The sequence below is a fragment of the Patagioenas fasciata genome, chromosome 13, assembly GCF_037038585.1.
Source record: "Patagioenas fasciata isolate bPatFas1 chromosome 13, bPatFas1.hap1, whole genome shotgun sequence".
Taxonomy (NCBI): Eukaryota; Metazoa; Chordata; class Aves; order Columbiformes; family Columbidae; genus Patagioenas; species Patagioenas fasciata.
In genome coordinates, this window is record NC_092532.1 from 13,186,483 (window position 1) to 13,213,572 (window position 27,090).

Genomic DNA, 27,090 nt, shown 5'->3' on the forward strand with positions numbered 1-27,090 from the left:
GGCCGGGCGGGTTCCCGTTGTGGCTGCGGACCCTGAACTCAGAAATTACCTTTTTAAAAAATTTTCCCCCTCTTAGCTTTAAAGGTGACTAAACCCAGACTCGTAGTTATTTATTTTTTCCCTTACATGAGCTAACAGGCATGAGAAAAAGCAAGAGGATGAGAATGAAATACAGTGAGACTCATTTCGATAGCACTGCTTTCCACAGCTGCCAGCTGGAAATAGGCCCTTTTCAGGCAAAAACATTTTCTTCAAGACTCTTCACAAGGTTTTAGGCCATATATTTAACGTGTTTAATTGCACATTAAGAGATGACTTGATTCCATCTGCTGCTGTTTTCTCTAACAGCACGGAGGATTTAAGTAGTGAAACTATTTGCACCGAGCGCAAGTGTTTCAAAAACTGTGATGTGCTTCAGTGACTGCTCAGTCAGCGCTGCCAGGAGGGACAAACCTGGGACCTCAGCGCGGCCCCGGCTCCCACAGCCAAAACCTGTGTGATTTGGGGTCTGTGAAACCCCACACTGGCCATCACGCTTTCTGTTCCTTCACTGGGAGAATAACGTTCTCAGAGGGCCAGATCTCGTAAAGCTGCGGTGGGTCATGTGCTTTTAATATTGGTGTTTAATTCAGTGATGTCAAAAATACCTGTCTTGGAAAAGTGGACAACTTAAAATGTTATAATTCATCCTAATGCAGTTTGATGGTGTCTCCAAAGCATTTTACCACTAAGAAAAAAGAATTAGAGTATCTGGAAATGTCCCCATCGGAACGAGCAATGAATGACTTCAGGGAGGCAGCCCTGTCCTTTCCCAGCTGAACACAAAGCTGCTTTGTTCTCGAGCTGGAGATCTCAGCCTGGACATCTGCACACGCTGACTCCAGCACTGGGTCCCTCTCCTGCAGGGTGTGAACAGCCCAGTTTAGACCAGTGTTTCCACTTCAACCCTTCTTCAAGTGACTGGAGAGGGGTGACAGACGACCCTGCTCTGGGTTTGGTGGGCAGCTTCGGAGAAGAGTGTTAGAAGCAGAGGATATTTCACACCCTGGTATAATGGAAGGGCTAAAAACACACTAATGTGCGTGAAACACCGGTAAGTTTGCATCGCTTCTTGTAACATACCCATTAATAAATATTAGGTGGCCACTTCTGGCTTGGGCATAATTATTGAGGATGTCAAGTGCAGAATGAGGAAGATCAGAAGGGATCCAGAGGACACGTCCCCAGTGCTCTTTGAAGGTAATGAACGCAGAGCACACTCTGCATCTTGCACTGGTGGTGAAAGATGTGTTTTGCTTGTTATTAATACTTTGGTAATTGCATTCCCAAGGGAACAGTGGTTTAAATTATTGCGAAAGCTGTCATTGAGTGGCCTGGTTACTTAAAAAGAAAAAAACTCTTTTGTTTCTGTGCCTCCTGCATAGATTGTTATGTAGGAAAACACAGCTGTATTTCTGGTTTTTAACTCGTCTCGGTAAACAGTGTTTCTGCTTCCTCCTGCTGCATATGTGGGGCAATGGGACAAGGTGTAACAGATAATACCCACTTCCAGAGAAGAAATTAATTATTATGCTTTGTCATTTGTTCCATTTAACGAAACCCATTGATTAAAAAACAAAACACAACCAAACCAAACCACTCTACCAACTAGAGGGCGGCTTGTAACATCTTGGAAGTAATTACATGTACACATATCCATGGCCTGATTCTCTTGCTCAACTATGTTTTTGTCCTTTAATGGAGCTATCTATCCTTACTGGTTTTATTTGAATCTAGTTTCTTTTTGTATGCCATTGCAATAACTCCACTAGTTTTACTGGGCCAATTTATGACTTGCAAAAGAAGAATCAAACCTTTGTGTCCCTCAAGATTTCATTCCTGGTGAGGTGTCAGGGAAGCAAACCAAATGACAGGCTCACGGCCACGTGCCACATTACCACAACAAAAAAACCCACAAGCCTTGCAGCCACTTGGCAAAGTCTACATGCATTCCCCCTTGCTATTGTCAGCCCAGAAATGATACGGAGTATTGCATACTCAGGGGAGATGTTTCATCAGATTACTATTGCAACTACTAAAAATATTCCTGAACAAATTTGTGATTAGCCATATGGTTTTATCCATGTCGTCTCTGCCACAGGAGATTGGCAAATCTACTGGGATTGGCAAATCCAGATATACATCTCTGTTTTTCTCTTCAGGTTGACTGCAAACTTGATGCTAATCAAATGCTGTGTAATAGTGGCCAAGTGAATACAGCACACATTTAAAAAAATCGTACCCAAGACAAGTTGTTGTAATTTATTTTTGCAGTATTTCTACATGAACATAAATAACACATTTTGTTACTCTGACTGCAGATTGTTTTTATGATGAATATTCCCCTATCATGTCATTTCTGCCAGTAAGAATTAGCTCCTCGGAAGTCAAGTAACTCCTGTATTCAAATCCATGATAATCCAAAACCAGAACACAATGAGTTGTACAAAAGAAATTCTGGAGACAAACTCTTAGAAGGAGATGTATAATAATTTTTAAACTTCTGATTCATTAACACCTTAGAATTCCAGAAATATTTGTGGAGACTTGTTAAATCCAAACCTGTTCAGATTAAAAGAAACAACCCCACAGCTGGTGTCCTTTGCCAACATCAGAAGTCAGTCTTCCATTCCAGTACTCGTTCCATATTACACACAAAAACTGAATTCAATTTATTCTTTAGGAGATACAGTTCTCTTAAACAGTAGTGGTAATATGCTTTGAAAACATTTATTTCCGTTTTATGGAAAATACAACCATATGAATGCCCATAACTGTATATTTTAACTCTAGATCTGACCATGGTGACTTTTGTTACATTGAAAATAGCCTATATATTCTTTATACTTACAAACTGCAAAGACTCTAGCAGGGAAAGGGAGGTATAGCTGTTACAGAGCAAACAAGAACTGTGGATGATGCTGGTTCAATTCCTGCTCTGTAAACATCTTACGTAATCGTGAACAAGCCAGCAAAGCCCCAGTTCTCACGTGATGGGGAGACAGTAAATGACAATGATTTCATTCCTGTGAAACACGTTGAGCAGCAGACACTGTGAGAGTGCGTATATAAAAAGTGAGAGGTACCTGAGCAGTGTGGTGATACATACGGACCAGATGAACACCTGAAGTAGTTGGATGTATACCTAGTTTTCTCCATCAGTAAATATGCCTCTAACAGTGAAGGTATCTACAATTGGAAAATACAATTCAAAGAAAAAAAGCTCTCATTTAAAGAAAAATCAATGCCCCAAATCAGAAAACAGAAATACTCGGGGCATTAGAAAATAACATTCCTATAACAAAAAAACACTCAGAGTATCCTTGGCATTTGAATTCTGTGTTGAATTGTGAGTATGAGTGAGAGTTATGTACTTTTATTAGTAAGCATCTGTTACAGGCAATGATAAACCCATGTCAGAACATGGATGCTCCTAAGCAGAAAATACAGCAACTGCTTAACTATGGCAACAACGGCTTGTAGTTTCAGCTGCCGTGTAGTTCAGATGAAATCAAATTAGGTCTTTCGCTCTTTCACCTAAACAATTTGTTGCACATGTGTATCTGAGTTCTGCTAGGAATATTCTGCTCTGTTACTAACAGGGACTATTAGCAATATTAATAAATCCTACACATCTGTGTATCTTTTACACAATGTACTCATCTAATTACACGAAATGTCATGTCAGATATCCTCCTCAAAAAAACCTGATTTAACTACAAAGTGGTTAAGATTGAATAGCACTAAAGTATAATTGAATGCTACATAAAGTCATATATTCTATTGAAAAGTCACTTGTTTTTGTGAACATATAAGGGAGAAAATACATCTTGAAATTATTAGCAAAGCGGGTTTTTTTGGGGTTCTAAAGTCAAAAGGTGTAGCACCTCAATGTAATACTTTGGTTACAGTGGAATTTAAGAAATCAGCACCAAGGGAATGCATTGCCATGAATTATTAGTATCATAGCAGGTAGTTTAACGTGAGGTTTTCTGGCCGGAGACAACTTCTATAGTGAGCTGCATTCTTCCATGAAAGTTTTGTGAGCTGCAGATACATGTGACTCATGCCATAAGTCACCCTATAAATACAATACCTTATTTGCTCAGAAAGCTATCTTCTACTCAAATAAAACATTCCTTGTTACCTTTGTCTCCTATTCCCTGCCCCACAAGTTATATACATCATTAGCACTTAATACTGATCATTCTTCTGTTGGAATAGTTATATACCAGTTACACATATAATTATTTGTAATAAAAGTTATTGATATCTCTTATAAGAGATTATATATAGCTATCGAAGATATTATTTTTAGTCATTTCTTGTCATAAGGTTGTTCCTGAATGATATTAACCCACATTCAGTAGAAGGTTGTCTCAGTCTGTGCAATAGGATAAATATCATATTACTCCATCTCAGTCTTCAAACCTTTCTCTGGTATAAAGATTCCGTGCAAGTCCAGGTGCATATCTATATCTACTCTTGCTCGGCCCATTTCTTTGAATGTTTTAGCATCCAAGATGAGTAGGAAGGGTGCTTGCTTTGGATCAGACATCACAACACAGGTCAGAACAACACCTGGGACACACAAATGAAGAATTAGAAGCACATACTAGTTACACCAAGCTGAAAAGACAACACTGACAGGAAACAATTCCTGTTTCCTAAGAATTTTAGGGCACGAACTGAAAGCGCTTACTAGATCAAGAAGTCTGACTGAGAGTGCTAAAGAACTAACAAACGCTTCTCTTCTGTGCTTTTTTCTGGTCTGCCTGCAGTTCACAGGGAATGAGAAAAGCAAACCAACACTGAATGGTGTGCCAGGCAGTCTTGGGACTCATCCTTTCAGCTACTTGCCTTTACCTTTGCACGGAGTCACCTGAGAACAGAACTGGATTGAGATGACAAGGATACTCGCAGTGCCACTTCAGGTTCCCATCGGTAACGACACTGAGTTCCCACAGCTTCACCTGCTCCAACTATTGATAAATCCAGCTCCCAGCAGCTTGGAAAGTCCTAACTGTGGGTTTTATTGTTTCTCACTACCTGGGGACATAACACAAGCTGATTTTTGTTTATTGTTGCTTTGGGCTTTTTGTCTGCAGGAGTAAAATGGCTGGTGCTAATTTTAATCTCACAGTGGAAACATCAACCTAACTTCCTTGTCACGACTAAGAACTATGAAACTTGTAAGATTTAATGCAAAACTCATGCAACCCCAGCTTTCAGAATGTTGCCATTATTTTACCATCATCCTCTTCTTTTGCATCAGGGCTGGGAACGAACACAGGCTCAGATGGCCAGCAGTGGTCTTCTCCCCAGTGGAGCATTTCCTTTGTCTGGGTATTAAATTTTACAATCTAAATTGTTGTGAACAGAAAAGAGAAATGTCAGTGACCCAGACAGTGATTTGTTCCGAAGGTACAACATAAACAGCCTACTGGCACAGAGAGCAATGCTACGAGTCAAGGAGCAACAAGGCATGTGTCATCACAAGAAGGATACACTTGGAAAGTGTTAAACATTTCATGGCTGCATCATCACACAATGTTCTTTTAATTTAATTTCATTAGATTACAAATGTGTCTTTCATTTATGGGCTTTTTGTATTTTACAAATACTTAGAGATCATGAGAGAACCCCCACTGTAAATAAAGCACTCACTATATAGAGGAAGAGACCAAGGCCCACAACATTTAAGCTACTTGTGCCAAATTGCTGCAGTTCTGTAGTAAAGCAGGAAACGGGATTTAAACCTTCTGTTTTCTAATCCTGTGAATTATTTTTCTTTTATTGTGACCTCAATATTTCTCAAGGCCTTCTATTGTTAAGTAGGGTATATATGCCAGAACAAAGGCTATTAATGGTGATATGTAAAGATTAAACCAATGGGGCAAGAATTCCATGCAGATACTGGTATTAACTGAAGGAACAGAGTCCAGATTTTCATTCATGAATGGGTCAAGTGCCTGACCCAACCGGTTACCATGAGGATGTGTGGCATTTTCAGTTCATTTCTCTTAAGGCCTTTTCCCTACGCATACAGATGCACTTATATTTTTTTCCACTTTTTTTTTTTTAATTAAAAAATATGTTTACACAAAAAAATTAAAGTATTCGGATTACTGGAACAAGAATTCAGAAGAATCCTCCTTTCTAAGCAAGACGACAGCAATTTCACTGACGGACTTAACCTAAGGATTATATGTGGTTGTTGTTGTACCTGCATTCATTAAAGAGCAACTGATGTGAAAATCTTCTAATAGCATTTTTTATTATGCTTAAATCAAGCAGGGATTATCTACACTGGAAATCACAAACCTGCTGATTTGTTTGAGCTACTGTCAGATGTGCTGCAATAAAATTTCTTGCATCATGCAGAAATCCAGCTTTATTTTGTAACCAGTTGTGGCAATTACATAAAAGAACCAAGAGTGAACTCAGTTTGCGCTGCCTTGTAGAAAAGAACAAGAATTCTCAAGAGTGAGTTTCTCTGTACAATACTCTTACCTTCCACTATTAATGCTTTTCATCTTAATCTGTTTGTACTCTAGGCCATGTCCTGAAAAGTTGGCATCATATATACACAAACAAAGCATTTGCCACCCTCTAATACAAAATCAGCTAGCAAAAGATAAAGCTTTCTGAAAAATTAGATATTGGTTTAATGTTTTAATGTACTGGATACTGTTGCAATAACTTATTTTTTTACTTAGGTTTCCTAAGGGGGAAAAATATTACAGATCTATGTCTATCTAGAACTTCTTTTTCCCACTCTCTCCTATGTAGCTCTTGACACATTAAGAGTTGTTATTATAAGAATTCAGGCATTTCATTTTTCTTTGTGAATGACCCAGCCATGGGAAAGGTTTTGACAGAAGCACGTAGACCATCAAAAACTCAAGAATCAAATCTCAAGTCACATCTGTAAGAAAGCATTTGTTCTGCTGCTTATGGAACTACGTGTTTTTAACAGCTGACAATAATGCTTCAGATTTTCAACTTGTAAAATGAAGATATATCGTTTCCATAGTTTGGCCCAGTGAGGCTGTTTTAATCATACCAGGAAGCAAACAATATATGTCCAACTTTTCTCTCCCCACTTTGGAGTGCTGATGTTTATGAACGTATTACCTAAGTGCAGTGTCTTCATTTAGAAGCTTTAACTTGATGTTGAAAAAAAAAAGAGATCAGTGTCGGTCCTCAGAACCACACACTTTGAATGTCCATGTATGAATGCAGATTAGGCTGTATTTTGGGCCAACCTAGAAAAACGTGGCCTGTCTACTTATAACTGCTTAGATTTGATTTATGTTCTATAAATACAGTTGCTGACTCTGTAAATATTAATTATACCTTTGTAGGAACTGGACTCCACTGGACTCCCGTTGCAAAAACGTGCTTATATTTTTTGCCATTATAGTCGTAGTTGATGCGAGGCAGTTCTATCCCTGGGAAAATAAAGTTCAAGACTTAGAAACAAGAGGAGAAAAATAGCTAAAATTTGCATTTACATTTGCCAGTCTTCAGGAAGTGTTGCTCTGTAATAAACCTTGACAGTATAACAGGTGTTGCATAGGTTTGGTATGTCAGAATTTCTAAAAAGCTGAAGATGGACATTAACATAATTAAGCGAGCATTCTTAGTCCAAAAATGACAATTTTTCATTTTTAGGTATTCATTATACTGGAACTTATGAGGGTTTGGGGGTTTGCTGTTGTTGTTGTTTTATAAATACATGAGATGTGAACATCTGAGAGATAACTGGAGGCTACCATTCTAATAAATTACTTTCACTTTAGGTAAATGTATGCTCTTTACATATTCCTGCTATTACAGCCCCCAAAATCTTTTAAAATCCACTTTCAAAGGCAATCTTTATAAAATACAGCAATAACTGAAGCTCTATTTATAACAGACCTATTTAACTAAAATTAATCTTGTAACGGGTAGATTTGCAAGCCATATTAATAGTTGTAAGATCAGACTTGGGACCCTATATTAATATAAAACTGATGTAACTGGAGACATTGAAAGGATTTCACTCTTGATAAATAAATATCTAAGAGGTTCAGGGTCATGTATGGATCCAGGGGAGGGAAGTAAAGAAGACAAATATTTAGTCACTATCTACAGTAACAAATTAATAAAAAGTTTTGTTTCTCTTCATAAAGATCTTACATGTATGAACAGCTATTAGGCATTATTAGAATGCTCCTATGTATGTGTAAGAGAAGATATCTGAGATGTGCATGATGGACACGTCTCACCTTCACACAGTATTTCAGGTTGGCAGTAGATGCTGCCATCTTTCTCTTTCACAGCAGTTGCGGTAGATGGAAGTCTGACTAAATTAGAACCTACTTCGGCATCCTGAAAGAGAAACATGCTGAAAAAGTAACATGGCACTAAGAGTATGCTTCTAATTTAGGTCTCTCATCAGGTTTGATATTAATACAAACGATTTTGGGATTAAACAATTCAGCTTCAAGAAGTTCCTTCTTATAGCGTTTCTCTTGTAACATTAGATTCTGACCTTTTCATCAGAAATCTTGTTATACTCAAAGGATTTTAATATATCATAATCATTTGAATCATGCTGAGCCTTTAGAAAGGTTTGGATAGACATGGCTATGTTCCAGAAGCACAATAAATGGATTACATAGCTTGTGAATGTAATTAATGAAGATGGGTTTCAGGGAATTAGGCAACAAATTCTCACTAAAAGTCACAAAGGTTAGGGGTTTTTTTGCACATGCTATAAATCAAGTGCAAAAATAGATGTAATGCACTATTGTTTTTAATATACTATTAGTGAATTCTTAAGAGTATAGGGTAGTTTGGACAGCTGGTGAGATCCAACACGTCCTTTGTCATTGCTGCATAACTGTTTCTGAGATGCGAACAAAGCAGCGAGGTTCTGGGATGTAGAAAGAAAAGGTATTATCCATTCCAAATGCATCAGGCAGAAACTTGCCCAAGTCGCTGGGCAGTATAAAATCTTCTCTGCAAACAATGATGCAAAATGATTTTTTAAATTAAACTGAAAGATAAAATCTTTCATCTTCATGGTAAATCTCCCACTTAAATGAAATCTTCTGATTTTAATAAAACCATTGCAACACTTGGGAGTGTGCACATATTAGATATAGGCTTCCAGTAAAGTGGAAGAGAAGAATTGTGCAAAACCTCATGCATGCCCTTCCAGTCAACAGCCAAGTTGATATATCTGCTTGTATTTGAAAGCATTTTCCAAACAATCCCACTGGTAAGGAAACTACGTGTGCTCAGTAGCCCTGTTCTCCATACTGATGATATCAGCACCTAGATCATGTAACTGTGTCCAGCTGCTCAGTGCCATTGCTCACAATACATACACAAAACAAAACTCCTGCATGCTTGCTGTAAATGTTATTTTTAAAGAATCAGAAATTTGCACATAAGGGCTAGCAACTAATAAGCCCCCCATCATTCAGAATGTTGTATTATAATTACTGGTCAAAGAACGGATTGAAATGCCATTTTCTTTCTACCTTGTCATACTGCAGAGGAACAACAAATCGTTTGCAGGTTGGTCGGGATGTAAGCTTGTTTTTCTCTTCAAAGTCTTCAACCAGGTTTCTTAAGTAGAACACATCATATAAGCTATTGTCTTTATAGGCAATAATATCAAAAACAATGTGGCCATCCTCTTCATAAGCATTTATATGGTGAAAAAGCACCAAAGCATCAGCATAAAACTTGGTGGATACTTCCTTTCTAGTCTTCTTGTCTACAAAGTGAAACCAAGTCTGAAAGATAGAAAACATTATTTAAAACCATTAATGATCAGCAAATGGTTAATTTAGGAACCTGTTTTCTGATGGTAGCCATCAACATTCTAATGTATTGTCTGTTTCTACTGAAGCATATTAAGGATTTGCTCCTAGGAGACAAGAAGCTCCAACCTGAAGACCAAAAAACGCAGGAGCAAAATGAGTGTTAAAGTGCTTTAAACTCATTTCACTGTTGCAAATTACTATTTGGGTTAAGCTGAGGACTGAAGTCTTCTGGTAAAAGCTTGAAAGTCACCTGCTTTATTTCTAAGTTAAATGAATGTTCTTTAGTGCAGGGTCTCTGCAGTGCTCTGTGCTGGTACCCTCTGCCCCTGCATGCCCCGCTTACTGACGGCCAGAGCGCGTGGAAGGTCAGTCCTCAGAAAATGGGTTTTATCCCCAGTTAGCACAGTGAAAGACTCTCCTTGTGTTGGATGGAGGCTTTTCCACTGGTCTGGCTCTCCTATCTGATGCAATGGGTGTGGAGCAGATCTCATCCACAATATACACTATTTTGTTTGGACCAGGAGCAACTCTATGTGTTTGGGATGGTACTGCCATTTCAAATTTCTCTGCTAGCCCGCAATATTTCTAATAACGCCAAACTATCCTCTTTCTCAAGCACTTCAGGTATCTATTTGTGAAATTTATGGAGATGGGAGATAGAGTATTCAAAAAAATACAGCTTCTAAAAAAACCCATGCAACATGAAAGTCAAGGGTAGAAAAAGAATGAGGGGTTTCTGAAATGACTGAGCCAGATGAAAAACAGAACAGTATGGAAGAGGTCAGTGGCCTGGCTGACTCCATTACTCAGCATTAGGAAAAATACCTTATCATCCTTGTGAAAGGAAAGGCAGGAAGCCCAGTTCACACCTCGGAAATAAGCAGTTGCCATTTTGACAATATCGAGTTTGAACGGCTGCTCTACGAAGATAATGTAATTTTCTGTCATTCCAAAGCTATGGTAGTAGCTTGGGTGGAGCAAAGAGCGAGAAGGTATGGAGCATAACACTTCCAGATGTTTAAAACAAGATGTCTTCTTTTCTTTTTCTGAGCATAAATGATAAAAAATAAAGTTATATTTACAATGAATTCCAATCCAATCTTGTGCTTGGATTTCTCCCATTATGAAGTAGGAAAGAACAGGTTCCTCTCAGGTTTATTTGCATTTCCCTGTTAAGAAACTGGTTTGTTTCCTCCTGCAGAATTAACATAGAAGTTTGCATCTGAGTGAAGCAACACAGTAATATCACAATGGCAGATCCATTTAGACAGAGCCCTCTCAACTTTGCTCTGTGAACAAAGGATAGTACTTCACCAAGGCCTGGTGTAGACAGGTTAGAGAGCAACTAACTCCATATTAGGCATTATTTGGTATTATGCTTCCCTATAGATACTGTATCAGCATTTTAAGAACATTTTCACTTTTGAAGAAAATTAAAATTTACAATTTCAAATTATATATACTGACTTATAGACAAAATTGTTTCTGTTCATCCTCCCTCTACATATCACAATACAGGGAATGGAAATTCTTCTAAGAGAGTTAGTTCACTCTAGTAATATTCAAAGCAGAATTCTTCTAAAAGCAAGGTTCTTCATACTGAAATAGCCTGTTTACACAGTATTTGAGATAAACCTTTGTAATAGCACATACCCAGACAGGCTAAGCAGTAAAGTTCACAATGAGTTAAAAGTAAGAAAGTTAATGACATTGGTTTGTAGCAGAGCTGCGTCACTACCCCTTAACCTCGGAAGAAAAGAAATTGCTAACAAGTTTCTAGGAAATACTGATAAAAGGCGTATCTTACCTGGCACAGAGGGAGGAATCTTAAATAGAACGTATTTTGTCCTCCCTTTCTCAACTATGGAAGTACCCATGTTGAGAATATTTCCAGCACTGTCATAGTGCGGGTGAGAAGTTGCCAGATTTATGGCCAAGTATTTGCTGTAGTCAACCTGGTAAATGATGCAATAGGAGATTTTACAGATATGTAAGAGAATTAGAATTGATCTCAGCTAACACCACATATCCACCAGCTTTTTAGGACTGGCAGCCTTTTATTGGTATCCCATTTTCAAAAGGCCTTGAAATTTGTTTAAATTAAGCCAAATGACTTATGTAGGTACTCAAATTATTTCCTATTTCAAGTCTAAAACAAGTTACAGAATCTGAATTACATCCACCTCTTTCTCGCAGCAGTGTAACACAACAGGAGGATCAGCTAAAGAAGTTATTCTGCAAATGCCCATTTCATCCCAAAAGCAGTTTATTTAACAGGGCTATGAGCCTAGCAGTCTGCCGGAGCAAAAGGTTTCTATTTGATTTACAGCTTGGAAATTCTACTCAAACTGTACTGCATGCCAGAAAAAACTCACTGTATATTTCAATATGTCAAGATTTCATTTTAATAATTAAGTAATATCTTGCATAAGGTACTTGTAGTCATATAACTGACCTACTGAATTAATCATGTAAATCTCTTGATAACTACAGATGCATAATAATGGAAATCATCCAAAATAACCACGTCATAAGCACGATATGTGGTATTATTTTTGCAACCTTGCTAGATTACGGACAAGTGAAATTGCTTAAAGCTCAGATTTTCCCAAACTACCTGGGACTTAATTTTGAACTCAGGAGTTCTGAAAAGCTTTATTCACTATTCACTTTACCATCATTTCAAAAGTAAGGCAATAGTAGAAGAAAAGTATCTTTCTGGTTTTGTGTCCTGCATGTGTTAACGGATCCTTATGAGTCAGCCTGAAACTGTATTTATCATCAGAAAAGGAACCAGGATGACAGTCGTTTATACCTTTTCTAGCGTCTCCAGCGTCTGCGGATTAATTTTCCTGATGAAGTTAGTCTCACTGGTAACATAAAAATCATCCCCAGTTTTCATAATGTTGATCAGGCAGTTGTCTGTGAACTCAGGAATGGTGTGAGACAAATAGGTGAACGCCCTGTACAGAGGGAAATGCGTGTGGGTTGGTTGGAGCAGCAGGAGCTGCGCTGCGTTCACCCCTGCAGCAGCAGCACGGACCGTGCACAGCAGCAAAGTCACAGAACAGGGCTCTCTGCTGCTGGGCCCTTTTCTGGCTGCTCCTACCTCGGTGGAAAGGGTGGAAAAGCAGAGGAGATGGACTCTTTCAATGCCCTGGCCTGGGTAAGGGTTAAGGACATGCACACAATTGGTTTCCAGACACAAACGGGCATCCACGGCCAGTCACCTAGAACACTTGCACAGGTTTAGCAGGATGGGCTCATGACCCGCTCTCTTGTGCACACCTGGTGAGGATCTGGCCTCACCGTTTCTACCTAAAAGCTGGCAGGTTTTTAGGGTTTGCCTTGATAAAATTCATGGATTCATGTACTCCCTGATGGAATATTTTTGTTCCCGGTGTTACCTCGTATCACAATTACGATTTCAAAGATCAAACTTCACATGTGAGATTGACAGTTTGTGGGTTGTGTTTTTATTGTTGTCTGGGGTTTTGTTTTGTTTTGTTTTGTTTTCAAAATTACTACGAAATCTACTTGCAATAGTGAATAAAACAGCCAATATTGCTGATAAAATGAACTTAAAATATTTGCCTTAGAATAACCTGTGGAGCATAGGGTGCTGGATATATCTCTTGGCCTTGTCAGCACTTGGAAACTGTAAATTTACAGAACAAATTTCCTATTTGTAAATATCTGTCAAGGGTAAACAGAAATACATCTGTGCTGGAGAGAGAAGGAGACAGAAGGACCTTATCGGAAAAAGCATTGCTTACTTGGCAAAGATGTTTTTGCAGGGATCTGGATAAGCCATAGTCCCAAACTCAGACACCACGATTCGATTTGCTTCTATATTGCAGTTGTATGTGTCACTTCGGAGATACTTACTTCTGTAGTAAACTTCACCTGGCAAAGGCCAAACAGGTTGCGATCACATTTTGTACTGTGTGCTTTAGAACATCAGCGTAGGTAAAGTCAGAGAAAGAGCTTCTCAAGCAACTGTCCTTTAGCTAAGAAAAATTTGCAATGAAACCAGCCTCCAGCCCCCTGTTTTGGAAGGCTTTTGCAGCTCTCTGAGGAGCCCAGGACCATTTTTGTGGCTGCTGAGATTGGTAATGATTTGTCCAGCTTCCTTGACTCCCAACACATTTGCACAACACTGGGGAACTGGGGAGAGGAAGGAGCCATTTGGATAAACTATTCAGGTGAACAAAAGCAACCTGCGTAAAAATGGTTAATTATACATCAGTCTGTGGGTGGTGGTAAATCTCATGTACTGGCAAAATTTGGTTATAAGAGAGTAACAAATTGCTTGAAAGAATCAACTACTATCCTAAACAGTTTAATGGATCACTATGCTTGGAGTAACTGAGCTCTGCTTGCTTCAGGTAAGTAAAGTATACTGATAATTTAAGAAAACACTGTTCATTTCTTTATAGGTTATTTTGTTCAGGATGTAGAGCTGGACAGGCAAGGGGATCCTGCAGTTGCACTAAATGCCACCGGTTACAGAAGTGGAAACTAAAAAGTAAACACTAGCAGTGGAGGATGGCAGGGGTAAAACCCAGTTCTTTTACAGACACACACTTTTTGCAGCAAGAATCTAGGTGTACATAAGTGAGGGTTGAGATGGGAAGTGACACAGTGGCCCAATTTCTCCCCTGGCAGCTGTTCTAGCTGCAACCAAATCCCAAAAGGGAAATGTTAGTCTTCCCTGAAACTAGGTTGTTCATCCACAGCAGGAAAAACTCCTGGTATTACAGCAATTTTGGTTGATCCAGTTTGAAACAATAGAGGTTTTCTTGCGCTGTCCCGCAGTGACCTGCTCAGAGCTGTTGCAAGCTGTCCTGCAGCGCAGAGAAAATGGAACTTGGGCACTCCAGAGGACAGCAGGATCTGGCTCTGCGAACAGCCCCGCAGCACAACTCCTGCTGCTGAGGAGGGTGAGGGGTCGGTGGGTGTCTGGTGAGACTTGCCCCAAAGCAGTTACCACCTCACCACACATGCTGCTCTGCAGAAGAAACCTGCAACATTCTAACGCTCATCAAACTCAAAACAGAATTAGCAACACAAGGCACCAAGACTGGGGTTGCTGAGCTTTTTTTCATCTGATGTGCAACAACTTACCATTTTTAAATGTAAAGCTATGCAGCAGGGCCAAGCCATCGAACCAGTGGTTGTACTTAGTGTCCCCTATCGTGTGCATCCCTGGGCCATTTCGGAGAAGTGTCCCTTGCAGCCAAGCGGGGAACTGACCTACAAACAGAAAAGAGATATCAGCATCCATTCATTTAGGTGAGGGGCACAGTACAGGACAATTTTCCTTAGGGCATAGGCTTCATATAGGCAGACAGACTATGGCTGTATGTCAAGATTTGTAACAGCATATAATTCTGTTGGAGTTCTGGCTAATGTCAATATGACCTGCTCAAAAATGGGGCACTAGTGATATTTTGCATTAATATTGCTATATGACTATATTACTATAAAATTACGATTGCTGTATTACTATAAAATGATGAGATTGCTGGAATGTAATTTGCTAAAAATCAGGAGTGAAATAAAGTTGGACCTTTCTTTCCTGCACTTAGATTTTAAAGTGATACATTTAAACCCTTTTACTCATTCCAGGAAAAGCTAGAGCTTATCAGAAATAAATGTATTTTATAGGTTAGATGACTTTCACTGGCCTTCAGTACATCAATTTAAATTTCAGGCTAAATGAATTCCAGTAAAAATTTCATTAATTAAAGTATACAACATAATGTAGTGTCGTTTTGGGAGTGCTTTTGTGCCACTAGTCAGAATGTTGGTGTTTTGAACAAAGAATTATGACTAGGAATATTATACGGAAAATATATAAATACTGTTAAGGTCTGAATATTAAATATTCCTCATCAAATCCCTGAAAGAAATGCATTACCTAGCATTTGACACACAGAAAAACAACAATTAAAGAATGTCATTAGGGTTAAAGAGCTGAACAAAAGTTTATCAGATAATAAATTAAAAGCTTCACTTGCTTCTTTGTGTGTGTGCATCCTGAGGGAATATTTAAGATCACGTACCACTTTTCCACACAGTTCCTGCACTGAACACTGTCTCTGAAAAAAAAAAGCTATTCAGAACTCTTAATTCTCCTTATCATTTAGTCTGTGTCCTCACATTGAATATGTTGACACCTTTTCTAATTAATACTTCCTTTACGACAGATAGAAATGTCCTCCCATGGAAATATCCAATTTTGTCAAAGCTGATGCCATGCAGAAAGGTAACAATTGTTTTGTGGTGAGATCTTCTGAAATCCTAAAGGGACTTTGGTCACTTTCTATGAGAAGATTTCCTCAATTTTGACCTTCTTAGGTAAGGGAGACCAGGATGTTTGCCATTTCTTCAAAGAAATGACATTAAGGAAATACGGAAAAACCATCCCAATGTGAATGAAAGATATGGAGTAAATGTCAGTTTTACCAAAAAAATACATTATCAGTCAGGCCAGCCAGCTGATTTTGGATGCAACAATACTCACACAACTTCATTAGGGTTACAGTTTTGGAATACGTGAGGAAGATAAAAAATTACTGACACAATGGATGGACTTGCATTATTAGTAGTAGTATTAGTAGTATTATTACTACCACTACAACAGCCTTGAAAATCAAACCTTACTTGCCTTTCTAACACAAGAAGTTCCGATGCAATCATTATAGTACTTTTTTGTATAAGATGAAAAAGGTTTAACCTTTATTACAGATAATTGCACAAAACTTGAGTGACTAAAAACAGTCGGTGAGAAGACAGTGAAGAAATCATAAGTTAGCAGAAGAAAAGAATCCTTCAGAGAGAACAGGATTACAATCTTAAGTAAGTATATATTTAAAATAGATGCAACCAAATCCCAGCCTTCCCTTTCTACAGTTTTCTGCTATTTGGCAATAGAAGACTGTAGGCTCTGCTATTTCCCCAGCACTATGGGCAACTGTGACACACAGCATGGTAAGTGCAGTCTTTTGTGCTTCTACCTATTGTTTTGTTTAGAGATTATTCCTCTATATCAGATTAATGATGCTCAAAAGTTACAAGACACTAAAATAATTTCACTGAAAGAGATAAACAGGCAAAAATTTTTCTTCTTTTTAAGGCACTGTGGACTTGATGCAGCTTCTGAAACTTCTGGTGTAAATCTGTGTAATTTCTCATTCCAGTATGAAAACCATGGAGCAAGGGGTCATCTAGTGAGGTTTTCAGATTAAAACTCATCTTAGTGGGAATTAAAAGTCTCTGTAAATAACTATCAGCATCCTAAAGTGCTTACATAGCTTTCAAAATCTGGACCTTTTGTCTTTTTTTTGCTTCAGACTTTAACCTGAAGTGGAAATATTAATAATGATACTTTTCTGTGCTATGTGAGGACACAATAGTGATACATAAAATTTCCAAATATTTGGAAGTTTATTAACAATCATAGCAACAGAGTCTCGTACAATCACATGGTTGTACAGTGTTTAGGAGAGCATGGGTTAAATTGCAGCTGATGTAGGGGGTGGTAGTGACAGTTTACACATGGAGTAACACGGAGCCAAAATACTGGCAGAGCTCAGGACTAGGAAAATATTTAAAGACGTCAAGGTCTCTTTAGTTTTCACAATTGGTAAATACTGAGTCATTATTACCAATGAAGGAATACGATAAATGGTTTGTTTGCGAACAACTTCTGCAGTTGTAGCAAACAAACTCTTCTGTAAAGTAAAAAAAGCAGTAAAAATCATAGATGGATCAGGCGTTCAACCCTAGAAAGAAACTTCAAACTCTCTGTCTGAAGGATACTCCACAGTTTATACTGGGTTAACTTCTGAACCCTCTTTTTCACTATACAGTGGCAGGCATTACTGCCGTGCTTCTATTTAGCAATACTAGTGCAGCTGAGTCCGTGGCCAGGAGGGAAGGAAGGGTGTGAGCAGACAGGGGAGGGCAGGGAAGGGTTACAGAGAGGAGAAGCCCAGAGCCTGAGCAGAGCCATGGGGGACGAAGTGTCACCAGATAAAATCCGGACACTTTGTCCCTCACCACCAGCTTCAGCGAATCCTGTTCAAACTGACTTTTGCAAAAGTACACAGAAATGCTCATAAAGTGAGAAAAATCCCACAGGAGGGGCACAAATGTTATCTGAGCTCAGTCCTTTAAACAAAATTCTCTTAACGTTTCTCACTCGCTGAGTTTCCCTTTTCAGCGCTGTTCTGGGTGAACAAGTTTTTCAGTGTTTACATATTTGAAAACAACAAAGTAACCGCCCATATTAGAACAGATTTTCTTTCGCTTACCTTGCACCTCAGCTTTTATGGGCTCTGGATGTTCTTCTTTATTTCTACCAAATATGATATCCATGTCTGATGTGATAACAAGCAGTTCCGTGTTCTCTCCCCAGCTGCTCCGGCAGCTGCGGTGGTTCCCTCGTGTCTGGGCTCAGAACAGCTCTTTCCTGTTACATATAAAGATAAGGTCAAAGTGCAACGTGAGCCAGTGGCTGGTGGTTTCTAGATATCCAATTTCTAATAGCTGATCTTTCATCTCTAGCACATACACTACAATTCTTGCATACAGTCATGAAAATTAACTCTTTTCCTGATTTAAAGGAGAAGAAAGAAAAACATAACTCACCTTTTTGCACCTTAAGAACCTCTCTGAAGCAGCCAGGCACACCCAGGAGTCAGGTAGAACGAAACTGAAACATCACATTCAGCACTTGAGTTAAAATTTTAAGCACTGTAGGGGTGCTTGCCCCATTTGACAGGAAGGGAAAGGAAAAGATAAGGAAACTCTACTCAGTGTTCCAAATTTGGCTCTTTGGGAGTGACAAACATTCCAGAGCAGGGTGACATCCTTTTCTTTCTATTCTGTGAAATTTAAATTGGGCTATTCTATTAATTAACAAAATACCATCCCTGAACAGTAATGTGCTGCATTTCTTCATATACAGCCTGTTCCAGAGTGAACTGAGTGGTGCGTTTTGGAATGAAATATCTTTTCATAAATAATCGCTCTAACATATTTTCCCATATGTGACCTGAATCCACTCCATGAAACTATGGCAGGAATCATTAAAAATAAAGTGGATTTTTAACTTCACGCTTTTGTTTCTAGATAAGGTACTTAACTGAGTTCAATGTTAATTTTCAAATCCTCTGGGGAGAGAATTATTTCAATATAAAGCATGTGATTGCAGAGCAAATCATAGGCTCCACTAAACATGAAGGATAAAGAGGTTCTTTGCACAATTATATATTGTGCAATTTCGTATGAGGTTACCCTAAAATCCGATTTTTTCAGCTAAATTACCATTGTTCCCTGAATGTTTTCACATAATTTCTTAAGGCAGACTGATCTTTTATAAATATATGTATTTATTTTATTTTCTTTAAAACACAATCTGCGCTACACCTGACTGCTCTGACACACTTGTTAAACACAGACATTGCTCCTCTCCTCCTAAGCTATGGTCTGTTTGCTGGCCTCTCTTCACCTCGGGAGTTCAACAAGCCCGGATGCCTTTGTCTCTGTTTGGAAAGCACTGACAGAAACAGGAGACACCAAAGTAAAAGGTCATATTAAAAAATAAAATACATGGGCTTTGTTGGAGCCTGTAGTATTAATAAAGAAACAGAAGGATTGTCCAAGAAGGAGATGAAGGGTATCAAAGTCCACGTACATACACATAGGCATTTATATATACACATAAACATACATACACTATATGTGTGTATATGTATATATGTGAGAATGTGTGTATATTGAGATGCAATTTAGTTGTATACACAAAGCTAAGTAAGGGATTTTCAGCAATGTTAGAGAGTGAAAAGCATCTGGAAAAAAAGCAAAGCCGTCCATCTCTGCTTCCACTGCACCATGGGGGTGTTTTCACTGTCCACGACCATAGAAACATAGGATCGTAGAATCGTTTATTTGAAAGACACCCTCAGGATCATTGAGTCCAACCTCTCTTTGTTCTGCTTTGCTTTAATATCTGCATCCATCTACATGCTCTTAATGCTGCCGTTTCAATGATCTGACCTGAGTGCTCTAATCCATAGGAGTGCTAAGCAGATTTCTATAGAGCAAGCAAGCAATAAAGAACACTAATTTGAACTACTTTTGTCCTTCTTCACCGTGACTGTTCATCTCGTTTAAGATTCAGCCAAGATAATTGGAAACCTTGTTAGAAGTTGTTTGAATAGAAGAACAAGGAGCTGTAGACACCCAGCAGCTTTTGAAATCAACCCAGGTGTGGTTTGGTAGGTAATTTCAGGTGTCTGTGCCTGACAATTTTGTCCCATATTTTGTACAATATAAATAAGGAGGCCTTGCAAAGTCTATTTTTCCTGCTTGTCAGTGAAAAATAGTTAATTTACAAGTAAAACACTTACTTTGTTGTTGTTTCCATCTTGCTAAGGACAGATAAGCATTTTATTAAGGTCTAGGGAGATTAATTTTCTTGCTGTGTAATTTCTTCCTTTTTACATTGAAATGGAGAAATATTGAAGTATAGCTTTACAATTATAATGTGTAATTATTAGAGGAAGGAGATGTGGATTAGGAGACTTTTCTATTTTTTTTTTAATTTCACAATGTTTCTTCTCCTTTTGTAGAAACATGTGTTTGATGGGAGAGAATGGAGACGATTCTAGAGCTTCGTGTTCTGGACAGCATTGAGGAGATACAGCCCTCTCTGAAAGACTGCCAGGGCTCTTTGATCTTGGGCTTACCAGACAGATTGTGTAATAACTTCTGTATATCTAATGTTTACCAACTAATTACAAACTGGGGGAGACTCTGCTGTCGTGCTCTTCCCAGTAAGGGGCACTGAAAACTAAGCCTTAACGCACATGGCTCAGTCCCAGGGTTTGAACAGCCTCTCCTGATGCTTGACCTTCTTTATGAACACCATCCAGCTGCAGAATCCTTCAAACACAAATCAGCATTCCTCCCACACTTTCCCCTCTTTATTCACCCCTCATGAAAAGGGTTTTGACGTTACCGGCTCCTCATCTCAGCCAGGTTTTATTCACTATTTTTTTCTGCTTTATATATTTGTGGAGAAGGCTACAGGCTGTTTCCTCTTGGGTTCCTTCTAGATTTCACTTCCCTCCAGTCTCTGAATGCCTTGAGCTTCTCTCCCAAACATGAAAAGGACCACGCGGACATTTTTGGAGCCCAGCATTCCCCTCTCCAGCACTGCTCTGGTTGCACCCTGTGGCCATGCAAGGCTGGAGATGACATTTGAGGTGTGATCTCGGTGGTCAATGAAAACAAAATTTCTCCAGGCAGAGGAGCTGGTTATCCAAGCCTCTAGAATAACAACAAGGTCGTTGACATCTGGCTACCTTTGTACTTTTGGTTTACTTACACAAGCAGCAGATAATCGCTTTATAAATCAGAGTGAGATCAATATTATTCCTTCTCTCTATTTTGAAATGTAAATATTTACTTAATTTATTTTAATCTCAACATTTATCTTATAATATTCAAGTTTTAATTAAAGCCCATTAACAAAGGTCAAATTACCTGACTATGACTTCAAGCTGTGCTAAGAACTTTCAACTATCAACTTTTATCTATTATCACAGTATCACAGTATGTTTGGGATTGGAAGGGACCTCAAAAGATCATCTAGTCCAATCCCCCTGCTGGAGCAGGAACGCCCAGGTGAGGTCGCACAGGAAGGTGTCCAGGCGGGCTTTGAATGTCTCCAGGGAAGGAGACTCCACAACCTCCCTGGGCAGCCTGTTCCAGTGCTCTGTTACCCTCACTGAGAAGAAGTTCTTTCTCAAATTTAAGTGGAACCTCTTGTGTTCCAGCTTGATCCCATTGCCCCTTGTCCTATCATTGTTTATTATTACCTAATAAAGACTCTGGTAGTAAAACTGATATGAACTTTGTTGCTGAAATCACACTGATCTGTCTCACTGGGCCAGGAAATGTGAGCTCTAATCTTTGTTAAACATTGTCCTATTGACATGATGTCATTTCAGAAGAAATACCACCAGCCCTATCTAGGAATACTTCTTTTGCACTGCCCAAGTATAATTGCAAACATGAACTACTAATATACTTTGTTCAAAGATTAATACCAATAGTTTCCATGTATTATTCTGGCCAGGTTTTGTTTGGATCAAGAAAGTTTTGATCAAATACTGTTTTGATCAGTATTGTTCAGATCAGAATAATTATTTTTGTGAGATTTTAGTTTTCTTGGTGAGATTTTTTTTTTTATATTTTTGGGAATTTCATTTTTTTGTGATAAATAAAAATATTTTTTCCTTTTACTACAGTCATATTTTTAATAAATATCACCAGAAACACTGATTCATTCATTTAAATGAAAACATAACATAACTCTTGAAGTGCTGAGGCACGAACTGCTGGCCCAGCTGCACTAGTATCCAACCCGGCTGAGCTCGCCCTCCCACCATAGCACCCAAAACATTTAAGCACTAGACACTCAAACAAGTGAACAGCCACAGTACCTACATAAACTTCCTCACTGTAAGACTTTTATAACCTTATCTGCACCTTTCAACATCCCCGGACTATCTACATGTTTTAATATTTAATATGTGATACAGTTTGCTAATGTGTTTTTGAGTGGGCAGAATGACAACATGAAGGTTGACACTCACTTCCATGACTGAAGGTGCAGAAAAGGTGTTACAGATATTTACAGTGACAGAAGTTAATGCTGCTGCACAATGTCCCACCTTTTAGCCTACTGTACATCTTTGGGACAATGTAATGGAAAAACTAAAAAGAACTATTTGCTGGTTTTATTCACGGGATATCTGAGTATAGATAGTTTAACTCCAAAACCGTCTTCTTGAACAGAGCGCCTGCTGGACTTCTCATGATGGGGATTGTGAAGCCAGTTTCTTTGGTAAGGTGTTGGATATCTGTTGATGAGAGACATTGTTAAAGGAAACAACTTGTAACACAACTTCATTCTTTCTGTTTTCATGTCCTGTAAGCTCAGAAATAGCTCATAACAAGCAGAAGAAAGATGTGTAACAATGTTAAATAAAAGAAACAAGAGGTGGAATCTGGACTGCCTTAGAAATCTGGCCGGTCTCACACTTACGGAAATCTGGAGTGACTGCAAAGACACCAGTGGAGTGATGGCTGCACATTCAGGTCCAAGCAATTTTTTTTTGCCTCTGTGTGTGTGCTAGGAAATGTTCAGTACGTTTATATCTACCAGTTAATGTTTAATCCTAAGAGGGTACCTTTAATCTTTAGAACAGCTCTCTTATTAAGATATTAAGGTAATGGCACATCCAAATTGTGCCACGTAGCCAGTCATGATCACCAAAATACATGAGGTGTCAGCAGATGCTTCAGATAGCTCTGCTGTAGTCTGTGTGAGTTCAAGGCTAACCTCAGCCACCGATAACCCCAGCTCGATTAATGTTCTCATGGGGCACACGTCTCCTTCTTCCCAATAGTTGCAGTTCTGCTGTGAAGGCAATACAACATCGGAACCACCTGGGAAAGGGGGGTACAGAGGCATCAACAGCATGGCAGGTGAGGAAAGTCAAGCTACAAGCCCAAAGGCAACACTAGATGCTTCCCAAGGGGCAGTTCCTAGGAGAAGATCCCCAGGGACTTATCCGGGCAACTTGTGCCAGAAGGTAACCATACACATCTATAAACAGAAATTATGTCCAACCCAGCGACTCCTGAATGTAGTCTTACTTATCTTTATCCTGACCACATCATGCCAGGCACGAATGTCTAATTTAACTATGGCACCCTGTAAAGATAAGAATTGTTTTCCTTGTTTTTCTAAACAAGATAACATCAAAATTGCAATTTGGCAGGGCTCACTGGTAAGTTCACTGTGTTGCCAAATGGAAAATGAGACAGTAGAGCAACAACAATAACAAACTCTTTTGAGTCAGCAAAGAACTGGGTCTCACTATCCAGACAAGCAGCCCAGGAGAGCAGCAAAGAAGGAAGCATGACTGTGACCTACCTTCTTAAACTAGTTGGCAGATGGGTTTTTCTAAAGATGTAGGTGTACATAGGGTCTTTTCTCCATACCTTTCCAGACAGTCTGCTCAGTACTCGCCATTTCCTACCTAGTTGGGTAATAACAAAACGGCTCTTTTCAAGAGGCAGTCCTGCATACTGCGGAAGGGTAAGCGACACACTAAAATGGACCGCCCATGATCTTGTCTCAAGTTTATGATACCGCTAATAATTTTTTTTTCTACCTCAAAGCCAAAGCAATATACATCAATTTTCCATTTAAATGATTATTCAATTCATAGAACAGAGATATATTTCTATTCCTGATAAAATCTATACACTACATTTCATAATATTCAGGAATGTAAAAATTGTAGTGTCCTCATATACAGAGTAAATTCATTTGCTCTTCCTCAAAGCAAATGAACAAAAGCCAAAATGAGCAGGGGTGTGATTTATTCCTTCCCACTGGCAGCTCTTCACTTCCGTAACTTGGAATCTGGTACTTTCTGGCCTCTAGTAGGGATCGTCAAGCTATTCTGCTGTGCTGCAACGGCCTTTTTCATCAGAAGATGGTTTTAGGCTGTCATGATGCATTTGTAATCTGCACTAGGGTACAAATCAGGACCACCCTGAAGTCAGTGGTGACACCAACCACACATCTCCTCATTGTCTGTGCACCAGGCTCCCCAATGGCCCAGTGAATATAAAAGCTTAGATTTAAAAAAAAAAAAAAATTAGTGATTACGAATACTTTGAGATTTGGCTATCAAAACTGAACTGGTTTTAAGGGGTTTAATTTTTAGGAGTGGCAAACACCACCTAGAAGAGTCCCTTACAGAATCTCAGTGTAGGCCACCATTATTTTTGTCAACATCTATTGATATTTTCAGCATTAGAAACAAAATATACTTCAGATTTCTTTCACCGTGGCAGCTTCCACTTCCAACAATGACAACAAATTAATAAACCTTGAAAGATCCCTTTGAAAACCAGGAATAAATCATTCATCATTGTCTTTCGTGACGTTTTATATAGCACAATGCTTTTCTGAAGAAACGTTCTCTTGATGGCCACCATCTGGTGTAACTCATAAGGGCAAGTTAGGACTCTATAAGAGATCTGCAGGGCCCCCTAAAACATTTCTGAGAAAAAATGAAAGACTTATTCCAACAGAAGCAAGAGAGTTCACAAACAAAGGAGTTATTCACAGCTTTATCGCAGCTTGGAGTGAGGGTGTGAAAATGTTGAGAAAGCTTTGTCACTAATTTCTAGTCAAAGCTTGCACAACACAATTGCTTTGCAAGTCTTGTCTTATAATAACTGGTGAATATGTTTTAGTTTAAGTCACTGGTACATAACACGTGCTGTAAGGGTGGTTGCTACATCAGCCTTTCAGGCAGACAGCTATAACTAAACCAAGATTAACAAGTCTTGGCTTTATGTGAAGGGCTCATCATTCCTTAAAAACAACGTTTATGGACAGACTTTCCTCTTGTGAATCTGTCCCAGTTCCTCAAAACTATTCAAAAGCCAAAGAAAAAACAGCAAGTGAATGGTTTTGGTGTATCCAAAATCTATATATTTGACATTATGCTTGAGACGATGTTGAAGATACTGGAGGGGGTTTGCAATACCTGTTCGGGGCGGGTACAGTCCCATGGGCAGCCAGAAGAGCAGAATTCATTGTCATCATCAGCCACCCCCTTGCGACAACGAGAGAGGCTTAATTATGCACTTCCATGACCCGCTGTTGAAACACACAGAAGGAGATTACGCAGCAAGGGGCATCATTTTGGGTCTTCCACACTAGCATATGTGACTACTTAAGTAAATTCTTTAACTGTTTAAATGATTTCCATTCAGCCAGTTACATAAAGGCCAAAAGGAAAAAAAAAATTCACAAACCATTATACTGTGAAGCTTCCATATGGACTTCTGGCATAAGAAAACTATTAAAAAAATGTTTTCCAATTGAGGAAAAGTGCAAAAAAGCATGTTTCCTACAAAATGGTAATATTTATTTGAAATCAAGCCATTTTTCAGTTATGAGTGAAAAGGGCTTTCAGGAATTTTGTCTGTTCCTGAAAACCCTAGTTGCTATTTTGCTTTAAAGCAGTATTTTCTTCTCTGTAACTGCTTTTCTCTCCTTGTGGTAAACAGAATTAACTGACAGACTGCTTTACTGGCACTAAAATATATGCAGTCAACAAACTGCAAAGAGGGAAACTGTCTTTCTTCCACTCCCCATCTGCTGCAGGCACTTGAAGAGTTACTTATAGCAACCGTAGATTAGGAAAAAAAACCACAGTGCTGTAGAAATTGCCAACAGTAGCCTCGCTTGGAGAGCTTGGCTTGATTTGTAGGCATTTCCAAACATTATTTGTTCTTTTTTTGGGGCCTGTTTCAAAATCCATCAAAGCCAGAGACAAGACTTCCATTAATGTCAATGGCTTCAAAGCAGATTCACAGGGAATAGGCTGTGGAACCTCCAGCTCCAGCATTTTTAGCAGTATGTTTATGTATCAAATTTCCAGTTGCAGAGAGAGAACTGGACAATGCTACAGAATCCATTAATCACAAATATGAGTCAATGGCACCCACTAAAAATGCATATGCTGTATCACTGATCCAGATACATTTAAGTACAGTCTCCTTCGTCACACCTCTGTTTTCAGAAATAGGCTGCATTTCTCATCTCTAACAGGACAAAATGGGAGGGCTGGCTGCCAGCTTTTCCAAAGCCTGGCAAGTCAGCATGGCCCAAGAAGAAGAACAGACTCTAAAGGAAATGTCATGAAAATATACAGTGGCCAACTCACTGAACAGCAGCTGCCCTTGGCTCTGGCTTTTGCAATAGCTTGAATATAAAACAGTTGGGTTGGGGCTTTCCAAACAGAGGCCTATGAAGTTTTGCACGCAGCCCAAAAGGGACTCCTGAACTGCAGACATCCTCAGCAGAACCAGCTGCTAATCACAGTTATGTGGTCTCCTCCAGGAAGGGGATGGGAGTCTGAGCATTGATCGAGCCAGATCCATCAGCTAATGAGAATATGGATTGGCCTTCCCAAGGCTGGGAAAGCCAATCTGAATATTCACATCCCATCTACTGCATTACCACTCCCTATTAATCAGTCAGAACTTAATGTGGGATCTGCTCCAAGGGCTCCATAGCTGAAGTAGCTCCTGATTTTCAAATGCGGTAGGAAAC

General features: G+C 39.0%; 2 protein-coding genes and 1 long non-coding RNA gene across 3 annotated transcripts in view; 1 reads left to right on the forward strand and 2 right to left on the reverse strand.

The window, feature by feature from the left end:
• The first annotated feature begins 10 nt into the window (after positions 1–10).
• LOC139829028 (uncharacterized) lies at positions 11–6,426 on the forward strand. The gene is made up of 2 exons (XR_011741206.1): positions 11–1,093; positions 4,821–6,426. It is a non-coding gene; the product is annotated as an uncharacterized lncRNA (long non-coding RNA).
• BCO1 (beta-carotene oxygenase 1) lies at positions 2,266–18,646 on the reverse strand. The gene is made up of 12 exons (XM_071814183.1): positions 18,522–18,646; positions 18,185–18,342; positions 14,991–15,119; positions 13,640–13,769; positions 12,679–12,826; positions 11,671–11,818; positions 10,689–10,909; positions 9,576–9,833; positions 8,313–8,415; positions 7,399–7,493; positions 5,291–5,402; positions 2,266–4,620 (listed from the first exon to the last, which is right to left on the reverse strand). Exons 2-12 carry the CDS (start codon positions 18,246–18,248, stop codon positions 4,448–4,450), a joined length of 1,581 nt encoding a protein of 526 aa, XP_071670284.1. The 5' UTR covers positions 18,249–18,342; positions 18,522–18,646; the 3' UTR covers positions 2,266–4,447.
• A 5,064-nt stretch (positions 18,647–23,710) lies between these two features.
• LOC136107144 (protein phosphatase 1 regulatory subunit 3E-like) overlaps positions 23,711–27,090 on the reverse strand; it is a 64,779-nt gene continuing 61,399 nt past the window's right edge. The window contains exons 2-3 of the transcript XR_011741205.1: positions 25,517–25,629; positions 23,711–23,989 (exon numbers count right to left, since the gene is read on the reverse strand). The gene's annotated coding sequence lies outside the window, so the exon portion shown is untranslated. The remainder of the gene's footprint in view (positions 23,990–25,516; positions 25,630–27,090) is intronic.